Source organism: Pecten maximus, chromosome 5 (assembly GCF_902652985.1).
Source record: "Pecten maximus chromosome 5, xPecMax1.1, whole genome shotgun sequence".
NCBI classification, from domain to species: Eukaryota; Metazoa; Mollusca; class Bivalvia; order Pectinida; family Pectinidae; genus Pecten; species Pecten maximus.
Window position 1 is genome coordinate 44,830,359 of NC_047019.1, and position 25,573 is coordinate 44,855,931.

At 37.4% G+C, this 25,573-nt stretch overlaps 1 protein-coding gene across 3 annotated transcripts; it reads left to right on the forward strand.

The window, feature by feature from the left end:
* Positions 1 to 1,119: 1,119 nt before the first annotated feature.
* LOC117328148 (para-nitrobenzyl esterase-like) lies at positions 1,120 to 24,552 on the forward strand. 3 transcript variants are annotated; one of them, XM_033885544.1, is made up of 5 exons: positions 12,597 to 12,810; positions 19,444 to 20,098; positions 20,199 to 20,517; positions 21,794 to 21,865; positions 23,936 to 24,552. In XM_033885544.1, exons 2-5 carry the CDS (start codon positions 19,835 to 19,837, stop codon positions 24,529 to 24,531), a joined length of 1,251 nt encoding a protein of 416 aa, XP_033741435.1. In that variant the 5' UTR covers positions 12,597 to 12,810; positions 19,444 to 19,834; the 3' UTR covers positions 24,532 to 24,552. The 3 variants fall into 3 exon arrangements, with proteins under 3 accessions (XP_033741433.1, XP_033741434.1, XP_033741435.1); XM_033885542.1 differs by lacking the exons at positions 12,597 to 12,810; positions 19,444 to 20,098; positions 20,199 to 20,517 and adding exons at positions 1,120 to 1,766; positions 1,894 to 2,212; XM_033885543.1 differs by lacking the exons at positions 12,597 to 12,810; positions 19,444 to 20,098; positions 20,199 to 20,517; positions 21,794 to 21,865; positions 23,936 to 24,552 and adding exons at positions 1,120 to 1,766; positions 1,894 to 2,212; positions 3,281 to 3,352; positions 11,071 to 11,689.
* Positions 24,553 to 25,573: the final 1,021 nt, after the last annotated feature.

Below are 25,573 nucleotides of genomic sequence, written 5' to 3' on the forward strand. Positions count from 1 at the left end.
AATCAGTAAGAGCTTTATTTTACTATAATGAAATAAAATACGAATGATTTCAGCTCACATGAGACTGTAATAATAATAATAAAAAAGAAAGCACAAAGAAAGTATTGCTTTGCCTATACAGGGCAATCATGTCAAGGGTACAGGGCAATCATGTCCAGGGTACAGGGCCATCATGTCAATGTTACAGGGCCATCATGTCCAGGGTACAGGGCCATCATGTCCAGGTTACAGGGCCATCATGTCCAGGGTACACGGCCATCATGTCCAGGTTACAGGGCCATCATGTCCAGAGCACAGAGCAACCATGTCCAGGTTACAGGGCAATCATGTCCAGAGCACAGAGCAATCATGTCTAGGGTACAGGGCAATCATGTCCAGGGTACAGGGCAATCATGTCCAGGGTATAGGGCAATCATATCCAGGGTACACGGCTATCATATCCAGGGTCGCGACCATCATGTCCAGGGTACAGGTCAATCATATCCAGGGTACAGGGCCATCATGTCCAGGGTACAGGACAATCATGTCCAGGGTACAGGACAATCATATTCAGGGTACAGGACAATCATGTCCAGGTTACAGGGCAATCATATCCAGGGTACAGGGCCATCATGTCCAGGGTACAGGACAATCATGTCCAGGTTACAGGGCAATCATGTCCAGGATACAGGACAATCATATACAGGGTACAGGACAATCATATTCAGGGTACAAGACAATCATATCCATGGTACACGGACATCATATCCATGGTACACGAACATCATATCCAGGGTACAGGACAATCATATCCAGGATACAGGGCAATCATATCCAGGGTACAGGGCCATCATGTCAAGGTTACAGGGCAATCATGTCCAGGGTACAGGACAATCATATACAGGGTACAGGGCAATCATGTCCAGGGTACAGAACAATCATATCCAGGGTACAGGGCCATCATAGCCAGGGTACAGGGCAATCATATACAGGGTACAGGGCCATCATGTCCAGGTTACAGGGCAATCATGTCCAGGGTACACGGCCATCATGTTCAGGTTACAGGACAATCATGTCTAGGGTACACGGCAATCATATCCAGGGTACACGGCAATCAACGATATTTTCTCTTACAGATGACAATGTACCTGTTCTGGTGTTTATGTGGCGCACTTCTCCATGACGTCACATTTGGTTTCATATTTGGGGACGGACACAGTTCCCAAGGACCACGTGACGTCTTGGCCCAAACATCATGTGGTCCAGTTCGAGGAAAGTTCGATGGTAACGCCTATGCCTATAAGGGAATACCATACGCCGTGCCTCCGATACGGACCCAACGCTGGCAGCCTCCGGAGCCACTGACCCACGATGCTGGCACGTGCTGGCCAGGTACGTTCGACGCTTCCGTATTGAAATCTCAATGTGTACAGCGACGGGGGGACAGCGTAGTGGGTACCGAGGATTGTCTTCATCTCAACGTCTGGACCCCGACAAACGTGACGTCAGCGAATTTATCAGTCATGGTTTTCATCCACGGTGGATCTCTAGAGATCGGAAACGGCGACAGACCGGGCTATGCCCCAAACGAGCAACTGGCGCGCGACACAAATATCGTCTACGTCAGCATGAACTATCGCCTGCAGGCGTTCGGATTCATGGCTTTGGACATTCTGTCCCAGAACTCTAAAACCAATACGTCTGGTAACTATGGACACATGGACCAGATCCTGGCACTAAAGTGGGTCCAGGAAAATATCCGGAACTTTGGGGGAGATCCAAGCAAGGTGAGACATTATCAGTTGATAAAGGGTTTAGGATGGTTTACGATTTTGCTACTGACACAATTGATTTAGAAAATAACACTCTTCTATGTGATCAGATAATAGTAATATTCATTTTTTTCTTTCGAAGGTTACCCTGTTTGGTCAAAGTTCAGGTGGTACCAGTGTAATGGTTCTACTTGCATCTCCACTGGCGAAAGGATTATTCCAGAAGGCGTGGATGCTCAGTGCATCACCTCTCCTTACCAAGACTTCAGTCGGGGCCAACATAGACAACATCGTGTTCCTCAAAAATACGAACTGTAGCAACATCACGTGTCTACTACATATGTCTGCTCATGACGTCACACAGGCTGTGCCATGGAACGAGTATCCGTTCTGGGCCATGGCTGACCAGGTTGACCTCCCAGTCAGGGCTCAACTTGACGGAGGTCTGGCTATAGTAGACGGTATGTCTTTCTCTGACTTTTTAGTATGCTAATCAGGTACTCTATCATACCCCTGTCATGCTTACTGTACACGTGTTAAGATTATCTTTGTCACATGTTACTGTACACGTGTTATACTTATCTTTGGCACATGTTACTGTTCACGTGTTATAATTATCTTTGTCACATGTTACTGTACACGTGTTATACTTATCTTTTCCACATGTTACTGTACACGTGTTATAATTCTCTCTGACACGGGTTACTGTACACGTGTTATACTTATCTTTTCCACATGTTACTGTACACGTGATATAATTATCTTTGACACATGTTACTGTACACGTGTTATAATTATTTTGTCACATGTTACTGTACACGTGTTATACTTATATTTGGCACATGTTACTGTACACGTGATATAATTATCTTTGGCACATGTTACTGTACACGTATTATACTTATATTTGGCACATGTTACTGTACACGTGATATAATTATCTTTGGCACATGTTACTGTACACGTATTAAGATTATCTTTGGCACATGTTACTGTACACGTATTAATATTATCTTTGACACATGTTACTGTACACATGTTACTGTACACATGTTACTGTACACGTGATATAATTATCTTTATCACATGTTACTGTACACGTATTAATATTATCTTTGACACATGTTACTGCACACGTTTTGTAATTCTCTCTGCCACATGTTACTTTACACGTGTTAAGATTATCTTTGACACATTTTACTGTACACGTGTTATAATTCTCTTTGACATGTGATATAATTTTCTATATCAGGTTACTGTGCATGTGATATAATTTTCTTTATCAGGTTACTGTGCATGTGATATAATTTTCTATATCAGGTTACTGTGCATGTGATATAATTTTCTATATCAGGTTACTGTGCATGTGATATAATTTTCTATATTAGGTTACTGTGCATGTGATATAATTTTCTATATCAGGTTACTGTACATGTGATATAATTTTCTATATCAGGTTACTGTACATGTGATATAATTTTCTATATCAGGTTAGCCTACTGTACGCACTTTAAATCTCTCTGTCATAGGTTACGTCCTCAAGGAGACTCCGTTAGACGCCTGGGTTAATGGACGGAGTAATGACGTGCCCTTGATAATAGGTAGGTACGCGTTACTGTTCATAATGTGTCTCCTACTAGACAGTTTATCACTAGACAGTATGTTACTAGATAGTGTATTACTAGACATTGTGTTACTAGACAGTGTATTACTAGGTTGTGTATTACTAAACGGTGTATTACTAAACGGTGTATTACTAGACAGTGTATTACTAGGTTGTGTATTACTAAACGGTGTATTACTAGACAGTGTATTACTATACTGTGTATAATTACTAGACAGTGTATAACTAGACAGTGTATTACTAGACAGTGTGTTTACGAGCTTTCACTAGGGTATCCTTGTATTTTAGGACATTACTTAATCGCTCGGGGAAAAACACCGATTCCTTGCCCTTAATACACAAATTCATGCTTTAGTTCCAAGGGATAAGTTCACAGGCAAACTCCCTCATTATTGAAAACATTAAATTATCAACCTGATACTTGTTAACATTCAGCCGATGATTAATTACCTCAACATCACGGTACGTATGACGTAGACATAGACGAGAAAATATATTCATCAAATTTGGATTCTCGAGTAGGAAAAACTGCATCAAATTGCATTTATTGTGAATTGCTAAGTTATGAATATGTAAACGTGTTTTAATGGAAGAAATAATCTGTGCAGTTAGGACTTTAACTTCACAAGAAAATGTGAATACGTTTTTACACACCTTACTTATCAGCTATTTGTTTAATTCTGTAACTTACAATGTTACCTAGCTAATCTTACTGTACAATCTTAACCCACGTTTTACTGTTTTACATATCTTTGCATCAACGATAAAGAAAAAAAGAATAGTTTTTTCTTATAAACGTCATTTGGTAAGCTAATGTCGTATTGAATGAAAGTGTCCGCCTTCGAGCAGTTGGAATGATTCAGGTCTCACGCAAACAAATCAGCCAATCAGCAAGTGTTGCGAAAGCAGTCTGGGATAAAATAAAGTTTTAATGGTATTTTGACTGAAATGTTTAGGTGTAATGTTGATATATCTGATATATATTTGAAGTATATACATGTATTTCAAACTGTCAGAATATACTGATTTTGCTGTACTGAAATGTACATTCTGGCGGATTCACAAAGGTAAAAATGACCAGGTATTTTCCAAAAATAGCACCGGTTGTGCATGTAAACATCCGGTATTGCAGCATGGAAACCTGTCAAATCCTTAAAAGACTTTAAACCTGTCAAATTTTGGGTTTTAAATTGTGTAACAAGTTTTTATCTTTAGCTTCGGCCATTGCTGACTTGAAATAAACTTCAAATGAATTATTTATATGTTTTGATAATTAGTAATATAATACAGTGGCTGATTTACGTGCGTGAAACCTTTCAAAATTTCACTCGGAACTCTTGGGGAAATCAACTGTCATTTCTAAAATAAATCCCGATGAGTTCAAGATGAGACCGAATAATTCTTCCAAAATCACCCCAACAACACATTATCTCCTTCCGCAAAGTATTTGTTTGTAATATAATATAATTAACGGCTTTATATGTTTGAAGACATATGTTAAAGGTAATTGAATTATAGAACAAAAAAGTCTTAAAATGAGTGTCCAAACTTTGAAAAGTTACTATTTAAAAAAAAAAAAACCAGAATGTTGATTGAAATTGATAGTTATTTAACCGAAAAAATACCAAAGAATTAGAAAAATTGGCCAAAAAATAGCAAAGCGGCGAATGCCATCAGAATTTAATGAACTTAGTTTTGCTCCCCGAGTATGTTGTCTCTGGAACGTATTTATTAATTTTTGATGTTGTCAATGTTATGTAAATTTGTTTATTGCATTTTTGCCAGTGAAAAGAAAATTTAATGGTTTCTCGTTTAAAATAGCAATTTCACTCGTATATATGACAGAATATTTCTATATTCTGTCATATTTGTGAAACATATGTTATATTAAATGGAAAACCATTCAATATCCTCTATTTATTGCATTTTGCCAGTGAAACATAGAAAATTATCAAATTGATAAAATCTATGTTTTCACTGCAGCGATGAGCAGGATACTGATGAGTCGGAAGACTCGAAATTACGCTGCCTGATTGTGGGAGGGGAGGTAACTCGTACATAGTTACATCTTTGGGTTGAATGTGTATTTATGAAAGTATACGGGGAATTCCCCAAAATAATAACTGGGTCCGGCGGACCAAGTTTTAATGCAAATTAGTCGCACAATGCAACGGACAGGTTATCAGTCAACATAAAAATGGCGGAACGCCGAAAGCGTGGGTCTGCCAAAACGCAGACAGATTCTGTCAAAAGAAACGTAAAAGGGACTGGAATCGACAAAACCTTAGGATTTCCTCAGGGAAAGAATTGATTCGTTAAAACTTAGCAAGTCCAATTTTGCCGGGCGTCTATTGGAATAATGATCGCAATAAAAAGCTTGCACAGTTTAAATCGGTCGATAACGAAATGCTTGTATATAACACGAACATGCGATTCAACAAATTATCGGAACGGATAAAGTAGACCCATTCATCGGTAATCAAAAATACATTTCCGAGACAAGTTCTTCTAACGAAAGTTTTAAAAGATCTAATAATGAAACAGATTTATTAATCTATGGAGAGAAAAAATGAGAAGCAAATTTAGTGCACGACTTCAAAAAACTCACGACCTAAATACTGGGTCAGACATTCATAGGATTCTTATGCATAGAGAATCGCGATGTGGTTGATAAGAAAAATGACGGACATTTTAAGCCCAAAGATTAATAGATCTAAGAATTAAACTTAACCATAGTATGCCAATTTAAGTGAGCTTTAAAAGGTATTCGTCATCTTTCAACAGAACCTTAACGTAACCATGGCCTTTTTAAAGGAAATAAAGTGCCTTAAAATGACATAGGATCATCATCATTAAAACTTCTAGGAATTATCAATTACTCGAACAAAATAATAATAAAAAACTCTACTTATCGTTGACTCTGTAGCATTTATTTTTTTGACAGTCAGTGTCTACACACCGCCGTCACTGTAACACTTTTTGACAGTCAGTGTCTACACACCGCTGTCACTGTAACACTTTTTGACAGTCAGTGTCTACACACCGCCGTCACTGTAGCACTTTTTGACAGTCAGTGTCTACACACCGCTGTCACTGTAACACTTTTTGTCAGTTAGTGTCTACACACCGCTATCACTGTAGCACTTTTTGACAGTCAGTGTCTGTACACCGCCGTCACTGTAACACTTTTTGATGGTCAGTGTCTACACACCGCTATCACTGTAGCACTTTTTGACAGTCAGTGTCTACACACCGCTGCCGGTATAACACTTTTTGACAGTCAGTGTCTACACACCGCCGTCACTGTAACACTTTTTGACAGTCAGTGTCTACACACCGCTGTCACTGTAGCACATTTTGACAGTCAGTGTCTACACACCGCTGTCACTGTGGCACTTTTTGACAGTCAGTGTCTACACACCGCCGTCACTGTAGCACTTTTTGACAGTCAGTGTCTACACACCGCCGTCACTGTAGCACATTTTGACAGTTAGTGTCTACACACCGCTGTCACTGTGGCACTTTTTGACAGTCAGTGTCTACACACCGCTGTCGGTGTGGCACTTTTTGACAGTCAGAGTCTACACACCGCTGTCACTGTAGCACTTTTTGACAGTTAGTGTCTATACACCGCCGTCGGTGTAGCACTTTTTGACAGTGAGTGTCTACACACCGCTGTCACTGTAGCACATTTTGACAGTCAGTGTCTACACACCGCCGTCGGTGTGGCACTTTTTAACAGTCAGTGTCTACACACCGCCGTCGATATAACACTTTTTGACAGTCAGTGTCTACACATCTCCGTCGCTGTAGCACTTTTTGACAGTTAGTGTCTATACACCGTCGTCGGTGTAGCACTTTTTGACGGTTAGTGTCTACACACCGCCGTCGATATGACACTTTTTGACAGTCAGTGTCTACACACCGCCGTCGATATAACACTTTTTGACAGTCAGTGTCTACACACCGCCGTCGATATAACACTTTTTGACAGTCAGTGACTACACATCTCCGTCACTGTAGCACTTTTTGACAGTTAGTGTCTACACACCGCCGTCACTGTAACACTTTTTGACAGTCAGTGTCTACACACCGCCGTCGATATACCACCTTTTGACAGTCAGTGTCTACACACCGCCGTCGATATACCACTTTTTGACAGTTAGTGTCTACACACCGCTGTCACTGTAACACTTTTTGACAGTCAGTGTCTACACACCGCTGTCACTGTAGCACTTTTTGACAGTCAGTGTCTACACATCTCCGTCACTGTAGCACTTTTTGACGGTCAGTGTCTACACACCGCCGTCGATATACCACCTTTTGACAGTCAGTGTCTACACACCGCCGTCGATATAACACTTTTTGACAGTTAGTGTCTACACACCGCTGTCACTGTAGCACATTTTGACAGTTAGTGTCTACACACCGCTGTCACTGTAGCACTTTTTGTCAGTTAGTGTCTACACACCGCTGTCACTGTAGCACATTTTGACTGTCAGTGTCTACACACCGCCGTCACTGTAGCACTTTTAAGCAACACAACTCTTGACCACACGTTAGCTTCTTTACTCGACATAATGTGGATTTTTGTCATAGACTGTATGACAACTTTATCGTTCACCAATCGAGCACGTTATAAAACACCCGATTCGTTAACTGCCACATTTCTTGACCTCTGCTGGGTCTGCCAGTACTTGAACGGCGTTATTCTTGATACCATGGGGTGTCGGTGTTGACGTGGGATATGTCAGGAGACACCACCTGTTTCTTTTATCTTTAACTTAAAATATTTCAATTTTTGCTCAAGTTGAACCGAATGAAACTACCAAATTTAATCTGTTGCATTTGTCCATGAATTTGACCAGATTAACAACATTCTACGCGCATAAAAAATCTAGTACACAAGCCGCTTCTGCCCGATCTGTAGGCCGTACATCAGGCCAATTTTGGGAATAATGTCAATAGGTTAATTTGCAAGAATTGTTCTGAGTCAGAAATAGCATACATGTGAGATTATCAGGGATTTGATGGAAGTGAATGGGACTGTTAGATCTCCATAATAGGCATCATGGAGGCCTACATTAAGATTATGCAAATATAAATTAAATTTTCAACAAAAACACGGGTAAAAATGTTTAATTCCCGCTCCAGAATGATGCCTGATTTTGTATATATTCAGAATTAGCTCATAATGCTTTCAATTTGCCCTTTTCCAATTAAAATAAATGAGTGATTATCACGGTCCGATTTTATCCTGATTCTGTAAATCGTCCGGATAGACAGTGGATTAGGAATCATTCGTGTCAAGTTCCTGTGTGACAGGCGGTCGGATTAACGCCTTCAGGTGAATTAATGTGTAATAGGGTCATATGTATGTATTGGTAATAAATAGGTTTGTTCATAAATATTATCATTTTAATTATTTTATACTATTACTAACTGTGTCATTTAGGGAATTACTCTCCGTTAGATGAGAAAAAAACGTTTTACCTGTGCGCGAGTATTATATCATCGTGCGCGTTTCTTTGTATTCGTAATGTACTTGGATGTGTGTGTGTGCGCGCAAGTAGTGGTCAACCACAGACTGGACATGTAACAGTTCTGGCGGACTTTGACGAAGGTGTTTGATTGGTTGGACGTTGTCTTCGTATGTTTTAGTGAATGTTTCTTAATTTGCCGTGGTAGACGGTAGTTTACTGATTTGTCCTGGTTTGCCCGCTATATTAGTTCATCATCTGTTTGATGATGATGATGATGATGATGATGATATGTCTGTAGAACAAGAGTGAAACTTGATAGTCAGATGATGTTTGTGTTGTTCTGCGTATATGCTAGATGATGTATGTTTATGTATATGATGTCCATGTTTTTTATAGAATATAAATGTCTTTAAAAATAGTAATATATATATATATATATAAATGTGAGAATTCAACAACGAACCCTGCGGTGTTGTCTTTTGTCTGACATCTACATCCGCTTCAAATGTATACAAGGAAGTTCAATCGATCAAAAAGAACTATCCGTAAACATTCAATAAATGAAGTATCACATTTTAATCTGTTGTAGATCTCGTATCAAGGTCACAACCAACCCCGTAACATATTTCGAATCGTAAAGATGGCTGTTCAGTAGCGGGAGACAACCGGAGAACACAGACTTGTCTTTATTCTTCCGCGAAGCTGGCAGAGGATTTTATGACAAATCTTAAATTCAACGACAAACTTAATATCTCAATTACATCATGCTATTTTTGATATTGTTTTATGGGTAATATAATCGTATTTTTGTCTTGATAATACAGTTTGGTCATCATCTAATGACGGACTATTTTTGTTAGCTTAAACCATTAGACTTGCACAAGTTCTAGTAACTGAAGAGTTGTGCCTCTTCAATTTATTATGGAAAATGCGTGTTTATTGAAATATAAGACAGAATGTTGCTCTGGTCGATTTCACGGGGTGATGAAATGAGTTGCTCTTGAGACAAATTCAACATGAATTGCTTCGCAGTTCATTATATTTGTCTCAAGAGAAACTCAATTCATTACCCCATGAAACCGACAAAAGCAACATTCAATCCTTAAATTAATTGTACTGTGAAGCGTGACTTTAGCAATCAAACCGTTACTCTATTTTTTTTAAAGGCATACTCATATGTCATTTTTCCTTTAATTACGATAGAGATCAATATTAAATCATGGATTGAAGATAAGAATCCTTCGGATTAAAGCAGCATACTCCCAAATAACATAAAATTCTAGGTGTACACATGTATTAATGGTAATTCAAGTTGCTCATTCATGCTCTCCTAATATTATAATGACCATTGGACTGGACGCTTGACCGGGAAAATCCTTGCGACATCAGTGTATAAAAATAACTAGCCGCATTTAGTTTTATCGCGAGATCTGCCACGGAGCCGAGAACGAGGCTACAACAACGTAGACTACACATCAACTACACACATGGCCGTTGTTTACATATCAAGTATACATGAACCTGCCTAACAATGCTTTCATTTGAACATATAAGCAAAATATGCTCGTAATAGCTGATCAATATAAACACACATATAACTAAATACTAAATATGCAACAAATCATCGATAAAATTCAGGTCGGGGAAGTTGACAATGTTCGAGGAATACGGAAAAAAATAACCAGCAATCCAATAGACGTCCGGCAAAATCGGAATTCAAGTCTATTCTTTTTTCTTCTCTTGCTAAGTTCCAATGAATCAATTCTTTTCCTAAGGAAATCCTTGGATTTTGCTGATTCCAGTCCCTTTTACGTTTCTTTTTGACAGAATCTGTCTGTGTTTTGGTAGGCCCACGCTTTTGACGTTCCGCCACTTTTGTTCACGGATATACCGCCCGTTGCATTGTGGGACTAATTTGCACAGAAGCTTGATCTGTCGGACCCATTTATCATTTTTTGGGAAATTCCCGTATACTTTCATAAATACACATTTTCCTCCAGTTTCCGATTCGCGATAATTTGTTAGTATATATTAGGTTTGAAAACTTAAAGAGGTCAAAAGGTAAACATTTATTTATGTTTCTTTGGGAGTATGTGGCTTTAACATGCAAAAAGTTTACAGTAATATATTGCGACCGGATTTTCACAATACAATTAATTGAATAATATAGGTCAATTATAATATCATCCACGTGTGCACTGTTTTGTTGTAGGTACTACTGCGCAGGAAACTGACTTTGTAGGCATCCCCAATGAACTGATGAATAAGTCGACATACGATGCATACGTTTTACGTAAGCTTGGCTCATTTGGTACCGATATTGCCAAGATGGCATTGAGACTATATCCGCTAGGTAAGGAGTCGATCAGACATCAGTTCACGTCCATGGTGTCGGACGTACGTGTAGGATGTGGAAATGACATCGTGGCGCTGTGGGCAGCCGTCAACACTGATTCTCCTGTCTACCGCTATGTTGTCACTTCTGTACCCTCTGTGCCAGTTAGAGCATTTGGGATAGGCTCGGAAACTGCCTTATCTTTTCATGGTTGGGACGGATACGCATTTTTTGGAACGCTGCCAGAGATCATGGTCCATCCTTCCCACAACGATATTATGTTTGAGGCAAACATTCGCAGAGAGATTATGTCTTTCGTTGAAACCGGAAGTCCGTATTCTAAGGATTGGCTCCCTTTCCCAGAGAGTGTGGTGCTCCTGTCTGACAACACCAAAGTTACTTCCGGTTACCATTCCTATCAATGCGACTTCTGGATGCAAAACGGTTTCTTTGATTATTCATGGGTGAATTAACACATGGACAATAAATTTGACCTGAATCGCTTTAAGAATGTTGTGTTTTTATTTACATCGATGCATGGTTAGGCATGCATGTACAACAGTTAACAAGCATGTATAGTCACATGATAACTACCTATGTATAACATGGATTCAACAGTTTCATTACCTGATAACAAAACAACAGACAGATAATCTTCATATTTTACACTTTTTATTTCTGTCTGTTTTCTAAAAATAAACATTTTCATTGAGACATGACGTGTAACGGCCTGTAAGAGACCAAGCACGGATATAAGTGTACAAAGAGAGGCTGGCTTTTGGACGGTGGCGTCATTTAAACAAAAGCAGGTGGCCGAGGGGCGTGCTCGGGGCGTGATAGCTTAGTCGGAGCATTGAACTAGTTTAACCCCGGGTGTAGATGTGTGGTTTGTACCCTCTATCCTGTGCGGTGCATGTTTTTTACTGAGCCAAGCTCACGAGCGGACCTTTTTGTCGTGCCTGTTACCTTGGGGAGGGAATTGTACCCGAAATGCTCTGCTGTTAACATGTGATGGGTCCGAGCGGGGGTAAATTAAATTGATCGTGTGCTCTGTTGCACTACCTAGAACACATTTGGGATGTGTCACTGTTATACTTAATTCTGTTATCATATAACGTTGATCATATCATAATAACTCATTAATTCGTTTGTGTCGTGTCCAAATGTGCAAAGTAAACTTGTGAGAGGCAATCTCGAAATTTGATTAGTGTTCGGATTTGGTAGGAATCAATTGTAACGAGAAGGTGTAGGTTCAAAGACTAAAGTTGTCTCCAAACGTGATCAAGACAAATGACAGGTGAGAAAGCGGGTTAGGGACCTCTAGTTCTGTTACACTGTACAGAATGTGTTAGCGCTAAGATACATGTCACTGTACTATCTTTATAAATTACGTGAGAAGTTGAGTAGTTCATTATTCATGTGTGTATGTAACCATCAATACATTTTCGTATCTAATATATTATTGCTGTTACAAGTACAAGCAAGATTTTAGATTAGTATTCTGAAATCCGAATGGTATGCTCTTGGTTTTGTTGGCTACGGCATGCCTTATCTTTCCAACTATCGACTGATGACCTGTCAGAGAGCTATGACGGGGACACGGATTAAACACGAAAGGTAGGACTTGTTTAACATAATGTAAGAGTTCATGTCTAATAGATATTCGACATTACCCTGTTGATGCTAAATTATAATTATATATATTAACAGCAATGCACATATAATTCAATCTGACCAAAATGTTGGTGTCTCATGTGCTTAATTATGACCATAAACAGTATATCAACAGCTCGTGTAATGTACATTGTGTACATATAATTATGACCATATACAGTATATCAACAGCCCATGTAATGTACCTATAATCATGACCATATACAGTATATCAACAGCCCATGTAATGTACCTATAATTATGACCATATACAGTATATCAACAGCTCATGTAATGTACCTATAATTATGACCATATACAGTATATCAACAGCTCATGTAATGTACCTATAATTATGACCATAAACAGTATATCGACAGCTCATGTAATGTACACTGTACCTATAATTATGACCATATACAGTATATCAACAGCTCATGTAATGTACCTATAATTATGACCATAAACAGTATATCAACAGCTCATGTAATGTACACTGTACCTATAATCATGACCATATACAGTATATCAACAGCCCATGTAATGTACCTATAATCATGACCATATACAGTATATCAACAGCCCATGTAATGTACCTATAATTATGACCATATACAGTATATCAACAGCCCATGTAATGTACACTGTACCTATAATTATGACCATATACAGTATATCAACAGCCCATGTAATGTACCTATAATTATGACCATAAACAGTATATCAACAGCTCATGTAATGTACACTGTACCTATAATCATGACCATATACAGTATATCAACAGCCCATGTAATGTACCTATAATCATGACCATATACAGTATATCAGCAGCCCATGTAATGTACCTATAATTATGACCATAAACAGTATATCAACAGCTCATGTAATGTACCTATAATTATGACCATATACAGTATATCAACAGCCCATGTAATGTACCTATAATTATGACCATATACAGTATATAAAACAGCCCATGTAATGTACCTATAAGTATGACCATAAACAGTATATCAACAGCTCATGTAATGTACACTGTACCTATAATCATGACCATATACAGTATATCAACAGCCCATGTAATGTACCTATAATCATGACCATATACAGTATATCAACAGCCCATGTAATGTACCTATAATTATGACCATATACAGTATATCAACAGCTCATGTAATGTACACTGTACCTATAATTATGACCATATACAGTATATCAACAGCCCATGTAATGTACCTATAATCATGACCATATACAGTATATCAACAGCCCATGTAATGTACCTATAATTATGACCATATACAGTATATCAACAGCCCATGTAATGTACCTATAATCATGACCATATACAGTATATCAACAGCTCATGTAATGTACCTATAATCATGACCATATACAGTATATCAACAGCTCATGTAATGTACCTATAATCATGACCATATACAGTATATCAACAGCCCATGTAATGTACCTATAATTATGACCATATACAGTATATCAACATCTCATGTAATGTACCTATAATTATGACCATATACAGTATATCAACATCTCATGTAATGTACACTGTAACTATAATTATGACCATATACAGTATATCAACAGGTCATGTAATGTACCTATAATTATGACCATATACAGTATATCAGCAGCTCATGTAATGTACACTGTACCTATAATTATGACCATATACAGTATATGAACAGCTCATGTAATGTACACTGTACCTATAATTATGACCATCTACAGTATATGAACAGCTCATGTAATGTACACTGTACCTATAATTATAACCATATACAGTATATCAACAGCCCATGTAATGTACCTATAATTATGACCATATACAGTATATCAACAGCTCATGTAATGTACACTGTACCTATAATTATGACCATATACAGTATATCAACAGCCCATGTAATGTACCTATAATTATGACCATATACAGTATATCAACAGCCCATGTAATGTACCTATAATTATGACCATATACAGTATATCAACAGCTCATGTAATGTACACTGTACCTATAATTATGACCATATACAGTATATGAACAGCTCATGTAATGTACACTGTACCTATAATTATGACCATATACAGTATATGAACAGCTCATGTAATGTACACTGTACCTATAATTATGACCATATACAGTATATCAACAGCCCATGTAATGTACCTAATGTATAATCATGACCGTATACAGTATATCAACAGCTCATGTAATGTACACTGTACCTATAATCATGACCATATACAGTATATCAACAGCCCATGTAATGTACCTATAATCATGACCATATACAGTATATCAACAGCTCATGTAATGTACCTATAATCATGACCATATACAGTATATCAACAGCCCATGTAATGTACCTATAATTATGACCATATACAGTATATCAACAGCCCATGTAATGTATCTATAATTATGACCATATACAGTATATCAACATCTCATGTAATGTACCTATAATTATACCATATACAGTATATAAACAGCCCATGTAATGTACCTATAATTATGACCATATACAGTATATCAACAGCTCATGTGATGTACACTGTACCTATAATTATGACCATATACAGTATATCAACAGCTCATGTAATGTACACTGTACCTATAATTATGACCATACACAGTATATCAACAGCTCATGTAATGTACCTATAATTATGACCATATACAGTATATCAACAGCTCATGTAATGTACCTATAATTATGACCATATACAGTATATCAACAGCTCATGTAATGTACACTGTACCTATAATTATGACCATATACAGTATATCAACAGCTCATGTAATGTACCTATAATTATGACCATATACAGTATATGAACAGCTCATGTAATGTACACTGTACCTATAATTATGACCATATACAGTATATGAACAGCTCATGTAATGTACACTGTACCTATAATTATGACCATATACAGTATATGAACAGCTCATGTAATGTACACTGTACCTATAATTATGACCATATACAGTATATGAACAGCTCATGTAATGTACACTGTACCTATAATTATGACCATATACAGTATATCAACAGCCCATGTAATGTACCTATAATTATGACCATATACAGTATATCAACAGCTCATGTAATGTACCTATAATTATGACCATATACAGTATATCAACAGCTCATGTAATGTACCTATAATCATGACCATATACAGTATATCAACAGCCCATGTAATGTACACTGTACCTATAATTATGACCATATACAGTATATCAACAGCCCATGTAATGTACCTATAATCATGACCATATACAGTATATCAACAGCTCATGTAATGTACACTGTACCTATAATTATGACCATATACAGTATATCAACAGCCCATGTAATGTACCTATAATTATGACCATAAACAGTATATCAACAGCTCATGTAATGTACCTATAATCATGACCATATACAGTATATCAACAGCCCATGTAATGTACCTATAATCATGACCATATACAGTATATCAACAGCCCATGTAATGTACCTATAATTATGACCATATACAGTATATGAACAGCTCATGTAATGTACCTATAATTATGACCATATACAGTATATCAACAGCTCATGTAATGTACACTGTACCTATAATTATGACCATATACAGTATATCAACAGCTCATGTAATGTACCTATAATTATGACCATATACAGTATATCAACATCTCATGTAATGTACACTGTACCTATAATTATGACCATATACAGTATATCAACAGCTCATGTAATGTACACTGTACCTATAATTATGACCATATACAGTATATCAACAGCCCATGTAATGTACCTAATGTATAATCATGACCATATACAGTATATCAACAGCTCATGTAATGTACACTGTACCTATAGTTATGACCATATACAGTATATAGTTATGACCATATACAGTATATCAACAGCCCATGTAATGTACCTATAATCATGACCATATACAGTATATCAACAGCCCATGTAATGTACCTATAATCATGACCATATACAGTATATCAACAGCCCATGTAATGTACCTATAATTATGACCATATACAGTATATCAACAGCCCATGTTATGTACCTATAATTATGACCATATACAGTATATCAACAGCTCATGTAATGTACCTATAATTATGACCATATACAGTATATCAACAGCTCATGTAATGTACCTATAATTATGACCATATACAGTATATCAACAGCTCATGTAATGTACCTATAATTATGACCATAAACAGTATATCAACAGCCCATGTAATGTACCTATAATCATGACCATATACAGTATATCAACAGCTCATGTAATGTACCTATAATTATGACCATATACAGTATATCAACAGCCCATGTAATGTACCTATAATCATGACCATATACAGTATATCAACAGCTCATGTAATGTACCTATAATTATGACCATATACAGTATATCAACAGCCCATGTAATGAACCTATAATCATGACCATATACAGTATATCAACAGCTCATGTAATGTACACTGTACCTATAATTATGACCATATACAGTATATCAACAGCCCATGTAATGTACCTATAATTATGACCATAAACAGTATATCAACAGCTCATGTAATGTACCTATAATCATGACCATATACAGTATATCAACAGCCCATGTAATGTACCTATAATCATGACCATATACAGTATATCAACAGCCCATGTAATGTACCTATAATTATGACCATATACAGTATACGAACAGCTCATGTAATGTACCTATAATTATGACCATATACAGTATATCAACAGCTCATGTAATGTACACTGTACCTATAATTATGACCATATACAGTATATCAACAGCTCATGTAATGTACCTATAATTATGACCATATACAGTATATCAACATCTCATGTAATGTACACTGTACCTATAATTATGACCATATACAGTATATCAACAGCTCATGTAATGTACACTGTACCTATAATTATGACCATATACAGTATATCAACAGCTCATGTAATGTACCTAATGTATAATCATGACCATATACAGTATATCAACAGCTCATGTAATGTACACTGTACCTATAGTTATGACCATATACAGTATATAGTTATGACCATATACAGTATATCAACAGCCCATGTAATGTACCTATAATCATGACCATATACAGTATATCAACAGCCCATGTAATGTACCTATAATCATGACCATATACAGTATATCAACAGCCCATGTAATGTACCTATAATTATGACCATATACAGTATATCAACAGCCCATGTAATGTACCTATAATTATGACCATATACAGTATATCAACAGCTCATGTAATGTACCTATAATTATGACCATATACAGTATATCAACAGCTCATGTAATGTACCTATAATTATGACCATATACAGTATATCAACAGCTCATGTAATGTACCTATAATTATGACCATAAACAGTATATCAACAGCCCATGTAATGTACCTATAATCATGACCATATACAGTATATCAACAGCTCATGTAATGTACCTATAATTATGACCATATACAGTATATCAACAGCCCATGTAATGTACCTATAATTATGACCATAAACAGTATATCAACAGCCCATGTAATGTACCTATAATTATGACCATATACAGTATATCAACAGCTCATGTAATGTACCTATAATTATGACCATATACAGTATATCAACAGCCCATGTAATGTACCTATAATCATGACCATATACAGTATATCAACAGCTCATGTAATGTACCTATAATTATGACCATATACAGTATATCAACAGCCCATGTAATGTACCTATAATCATGACCATATACAGTATATCAACAGCCCATGTAATGTACCTATAATTATGACCATATACAGTATATCAACAGCTCATGTAATGTACACTGTACCTATAATCATGACCATATACAGTATATCAACAGCCCATGTAATGTACCTATAATTATGACCATATACAGTATATCAACAGCCCATGTAATGTACCTATAATCATGACCATATACAGTATATCAACAGCCCATGTAATGTACCTATAATCATGACCATATACAGTATATCAACAGCCCATGTAATGTACCTATAATTATAACCATATACAGTATATCAACAGCCCATGTAATGTACCTATAATTATAACCATATACAGTATATCAACAGCCCATGTAATGTACCTATAATTATGACCATATACAGTATATCAACAGCTCATGTAATGTACCTATAATTATAACCATATACAGTATATCAACAGCTCATGTAATGTACCTATAATTATGACCATATACAGTATATCAACAGCTCATGTAATGTACCTATAATTATGACCATATACAGTATATCAACAGCTCATGTAATGTACCTATAATTATGACCAAATACAGTATATCAACAGCTCATGTAATGTACATATAATTATGACCATATACAGTATATCAACAGCTCATGTAATGTACCTATAATTCAGTCTGACGTCGTTTTGTCTGTATTGGCCACCACAACAGGAGATAATCTGTCACTTTACTATTTATTTTTACAGATAATGATGTTTCTGTCACTTTACAATTTTTTTTTTACAGATAATGATGTTTCTGTTACTGTCTTTGTATTACATCGTTGTGCTCAACGACGTCACCTCTGGTTTCATTTTTGGAGGTCAGCAAAGTGCATCAGGCCCACGTGACGCCCTAGCTCTAACATCGTGTGGTCCAGTTCGAGGAAAAGTTCGATGGTAACGCCTATGCCTATAAGGGAATACCATACGCTGTGCCTCCGATACGGACCAAACGCTGGCAGCCGCCGGAGCCACTGACCCACGAGGACGGCACGTGCTGGCCAGGTACGTTCGACGCTTCTGTACTGAAATCTCAGTGTGTTCAACAGGATCAAGATCGTGTAGTGGGTACTGAAGATTGTCTTCATCTTAATGTCTGGACCCCGACAAACGTGACGTCAGCAAATCTTTCTGTCATGGTTTTCATTCATGGCGGATCTCTGCAGAGTGGAAACAGTGACCAATCGGGTTATGCGCCGACTGAGCAACTGGCACGTGACACAAATACCGTCTACGTCAGCATGAACTATCGCCTGCAGGCGTTCGGATTCATGGCTTTGGACATTCTGTCCAAGAACTCTAAAACCAATACGTCTGGTAACTATGGACACATGGACCAGATCCTGGCACTAAAGTGGGTCCAGGAAAATATCCGGAGTTTTGGAGGGGATCCAAATAAGGTGATTAAGTTAGAAAAAGTGATCATATCTAAAGGTGTATGTCTTATTTGTGTTGACACACATGAAGCCATAGTCATACTTGTATTATTTTTGTCCAAAGGTTACCCTGTTTGGTCAAAGTTCAGGTGGTAGCAGTGTAATGGTTCTACTTGCATCTCCACTGGCGAAAGGATTATTCCAGAAGGCGTGGATGCTCAGTGCATCACCTCTCCTTACCAAGACTTCAGTCGGGGCCAACATAGACAACATCGTGTTCCTCAACAATACGAACTGTAACAACATCACGTGTCTACTACAGATGTCTGCTCATGACGTCACACAGGCTGTGCCATGGAACGAGTACCCGTTCTGGGCCATGGTTGACCAGCTTGACCTTCCAGTAAAGGGTCGCCTTGATGGGGGACTCGCTATAGTAGACGGTATGGAGTAACAAACTGTGCATAAGCATCACATTGCCTAGCGAACCCAACATCTATTATTTATTTATTTATCTATCTTGTCGTTTCTTCTGTTCATTTTTTCCTCGTCACAGATCCGTGACATCTGTCACAAATTACAGTACATGTTGTTATACAATCTGTCACAGATTACAGTACATACATAGTGATGTTATGCAATTTGTCAAAGGTTAATGTACAGGTGATGCTATACAATCTGTCATAAATTACTGTACAGGTGTTATATAATCTGTCATGGTTAATGTACATGTGTTGTTATATAACTGTCATGGTTAATGTACATGTGTTGTTATGTAATCTGTCATAAATTACTGTACATGTGTTATATAATCTGTCACAGATAACAGTACAGGTGTTACAATTGTCTGTGTCACAAATTACTGTGCACGTGTTATAATTCTCTATCGCAAGTTACTGTGCACGTGATATAATTGTCTCTATCACAAGTTACTGTGCACATGATATAATTATCTTTATCACAAGTTACTGTGCACGTGATATAATTGTCTCTATCACAAGTTACTGTGCACATGATATAATTATCTCTATCACAAGTTACTGTGCACGTGATATAATTATCTCTATCACAGGTTACCGTACACGTGAAATAATTCTCCGTCACAAGTTACTGTGCACGTGATATAATTCTCCCTGTCACAAGTTACTGTGCATGTGATATAATTCTCCCTGTCACAAATTACTGTGCACGTGATATAATTCTCCCTGTCACAAGTTACTGCGCACGTGATATAATTGTCTCTATCACAAGTTACTGTGCACGTGATATAATTCTCCCTGTCACAAGTTACTGTGCACGTGATATAAATTCTCCCTGTCACAAGTTACTGTGCACGTGATATAATTCTCTCTATCACAAGTTACTGTGCACGTGATATAATTCTCCCTGTCACAAGTTACTATGCACGTGATATAATTCTCTCTATCACAAGTTACTGTGCACGTGATATAATTCTCCCTGTCACAAGTTACTATGCACGTGATATAATTCTCTCTATCACAAGTTACTGTGCACGTGATATAATTCTCCCTGTCACAAGTTACTGTGCACGTGATATAATTCTCTCTATCACAAGTTACTGTGCACGTGATATAATTCTCCCTGTCACAAGTTACTGTGCACGTGATATAATTCTCTCTGTCACAAGTTATGGTACACATATTGTAATTATGTCTGTCACAAATTATGGTACATGTGTTATAATTATCTCTGTCATAGGTTACGTCCTCAAGGAGACTCCGTTTGACGCCTGGGTTAATGGACGTAGTAATGACGTTCCCCTGATTATAGGTGAGTGCTTCTTTTAACCGAGCAATGTGTTGTTGTTGTTTTTTTTGTTTTGTTTTTTGTTTTGTTCTGTTTTTATAAAATCGTATTCATCAGTCGAAGGATACAAGTCAGGTATGTGGTTTTCGGTTTCATGACTACGAACAGTAGGATTGAATGTCTTCGCAAAATGCTGGACTTCCTTAAATAGTATATCGGTTGGATGTTCCATTTGTCAGTTTTGTGTCGGCAAATGTCTCCTGTAGTGAAACTTTGTTTTTGTTTAACGTCCTATTAATAGCCAGGGTCATTTAAGGACTTGACAGGTTTTGGAGGTGGAGGAAAGACGGAGTACCCGAAGGAAAACCACCGACCTACGGTCAGTACCTGGCAACTGCCCTACGTAGGTTTCGAACTCGCAGCCGAGAGGTAGAGGGCTAGTGATAAAGTGTCGGGACACCTTAACCACTTTCACATGCAATAGAGGAATCAAACCCGGTCGCCTAGGTGAAAGGCAAGTGTATTACCACTGTGCTACCCGATCACCCAAGTCTGATGTCTCTCACAGCAAATGTGTGATATTCTATATAAAAGTAATATAACTGGTTAAATCGATTATATCCCTCAACTTAGCTTAGTTGTGTTGAAGTACGTGTTTTAGTGTGTGTTAGCGGCCATCAGTTGCTAAGTGACGTAAATAAACAGCAAATTATTTGTCAAGTCAAACCCCGAGTCATACAGTTATTCTTGTGATTTGAAAAACAAACCAAAAGTAGGCACCGTGACCTTTAATTCGCTCTGGTTCCATTTTTTCCATTGCCATCTTAATGACAGGACGCAGCTAAAAACGCGCGTTTGTCAAGTTAAAATTATCTCTCCGATTCATATCGTTATAATAAAATGATTAAAGTATGGGGCTGAGGAAGATATGGGCATGTTTCTGGTTTCCCTTGTCTATGCGCATTTCATTCAGCTTAATTTGCCCCGGCAAACGGACTTGGCCTCGGCAGATAGACCTGGTATCGGCAAATAAACCCGTCCTTGGGCAATAGTCCTTTCTTCGGGAAATATATCAGGTCTCAGGAAGCCAGAAACTTCACTCTATCCCGAGTCTAAATGACCTCGGTAAAGGGAAAAGAAAGCGGAGATTCGCTTAATGCAAATTGTCTTGATAGTGTCTGTATCACCATGGACTTCTGATTGATAGTGTCTATATCACTATGGACTTCTGATTGATAGTGTCTATATCACCATGGACTTCTGATTGGTAGTGTCTATACCACCATGGACTTCTAATAACCAATATGTGTCCGTGACATTACTGATTGATAGTGTCTATATCACTATGGACTATGTCACGAAGTTCGCTCACGTGTAAGCCTTTTCCTAACCTAGGTAAGCCAGCCTGCCTGCGAACAGAAACATAAAGCTACATCACGAGAGTTCGCAAGAAATTTTATCATTCGCGATAATTCTAAAAAGAGTCGAAAAACACCCAATGCTGCAAAATTAAATATCTAATACTGTTGGGAAAACAACATACTAAGATTTCGCGAAAATTGCAACAAATGTTTAAGAGAGGTATAATATATGTGTCTGTCTCTCGAGGGAGTTATATTGTGTCTATCACTATGCACTGTAATAATAATGCTTTCATATTGCATATTGATTGTCCAGATAAAGAATGATTATAAAAGCATTAGTTTTTGAACACAAATCTTTAATCTTTTACATATATATGTTCTTTTTGCGATGTTTTTTTGGTTAATTGCAATGGATATACATGTATCAGTATGTGACCGTAAATTGGCATCAGCTGGCTTTTGGCAGCTTTCATAGGTTTCTTTCCCCAATTCAAATATTTTTGACACTTAGCGCATCGGAGGACTAACTTTTACAGTATCGTATTTTATTATATGTCGGGTATACTAAAATATTATAATTGAAATCCTTTTCCTAAAAAGTAGTCCTTCGATGCGCTGGAATCGAAAAATGGGAAAAAAACTGACGGTAAGATAATATATATTCCTTTCTTTAAAATCTACTGAGCTCACATGCATCATATCATTAATCTTTAATTTTAATTCAACATAGGTACTACCGCACAGGAAATCGACTTTGAAGGTATCCCTGAGGAATTGGTGAATAAGTCTACATACGATGCACACGTTTTACGTAAACTTGGTTCATTTGGGACCGATATTGCCAGGATGGCATTGCGACTATATCCGCTAGGTAAGGAGTCGATCAGACATCAGTTCACGTCCATGGTGTCTGATGTACGTGTAGGATGTGGAAATGACATCATGGCGCTGTGGGCAGCCGTCAACACTGATTCTCCTGTCTACCGCTATGTTGTAACTTCTGTACCCTCTGCGCCGGTCAGTATATTCGGAATGCCCCAAGACACTCTCTTATCGTTTCATGCATGGGACACGTTTGCGTTCTTCGGAACAATGCAAGAGATCATGGTCCGTCCTTCTAACAACGATATTATGTTTGAGGCAAACATTCGCAGAGAGATTATGTCTTTTGTTGAAACCGGAAGTCCGTATTCTAAGGATTGGCTCCCTTTCCCAGAGAGTGTGGTGCTCCTGTCAGACAACACCAAAGTTACTTCCGGTTACCACTCCTATCAATGCGACTTCTGGATGCAAAACGGTTTCTTTGATTATTCATGGGTAAATTAAAAGGCCAGTCAATCAAACATTCGACGTTGATTTTACTATAAATTATGTTGTTTTTGACGTTGTGTAGGCCGTCGATAGATTTCATTTAAACTGATAAAAATGAAAGTATTATTTGAGCTTTTCTTCATACTAACAGTAACTGCAATTTGCACGAACTAGATAGAAGCTGACGAGAAACACAGTTTTCAGACACGCAGATTGATAAACATGTTATACATGTAAATAGTCCATACGTAACACGGTTTTTTCTCTATCCTGGTACACAGTTTGATATACATGTACATAGTCCATACGTAACACGGTTTTAAAGACGACTGTTGCAGACAACGCAGGGGACGTTGTCAGTCAGGAACACAAAGTCATATAAGCTTGGTTTTAGATTATCACAATGATTTTCCTTTTTACATTTAATCAAAGTTTTACATATGAATTTATTTGAATGCCTATTCAACATTTCAATTTCATCTATATTTCTTTTCACTGTTATTTCAATTTTATTCGTGTTCTCAATCCATGTTTTGGGTATTGATTTTTTAAATTTCGTTAGTTCAGCAATCCAGTTTCCTTTAATTACTAGTTTCGTATAAATATTGGCATTATTTATTTTTCCTGTTCCATCACATCAGTCCTTTGTTTTTATTAAATCACTGTCTATTCAAATTTCAAATAAAATGGACTCCCCCCCCCCCCCCCCACCCCCCCCACCCCCACCCCACCCCACCCCAATAGTGATGTTGCCCCATATTTTTTCATGCTGAATACGCTCAGGTACCGTCTTTTTCTCCTCAGCATTAAATTTTACCCACCATAAGAACATTTTTGTAAAAGGAAGGGATTTTTTACAACGTTTTTTTATTATTTTTTTAATGATTGTGTTCTCTTTCCAAATAGTATCAACCTTTTTTTCAATGTGAAGTATCGGCATTTAAGTCAAGTAAGAAGATTTATTTCCTGTATCGAACAGTCCCATGTAATTCTCAACATATCTACATGCACATCAATATCTCTTATTCTTAACATCCCACTAGGCCTTCACCATGTT

Coding starts and splice junctions, on each gene's coding strand:
- LOC117328148 (XM_033885542.1), top strand. CDS start 1,122: ATGTACCTGTTCTGGTGTTTATGTGGCGCACTTCTCCATGACGTCACA. Junction 2,213..21,793: donor AGGTCTGGCTATAGTAGACG/GTATGTCTTTCT, acceptor TCTCTGTCATAG/GTTACGTCCTCAAGGAGACT. Junction 21,866..23,935: donor TGACGTTCCCCTGATTATAG/GTGAGTGCTTCT, acceptor AATTCAACATAG/GTACTACCGCACAGGAAATC.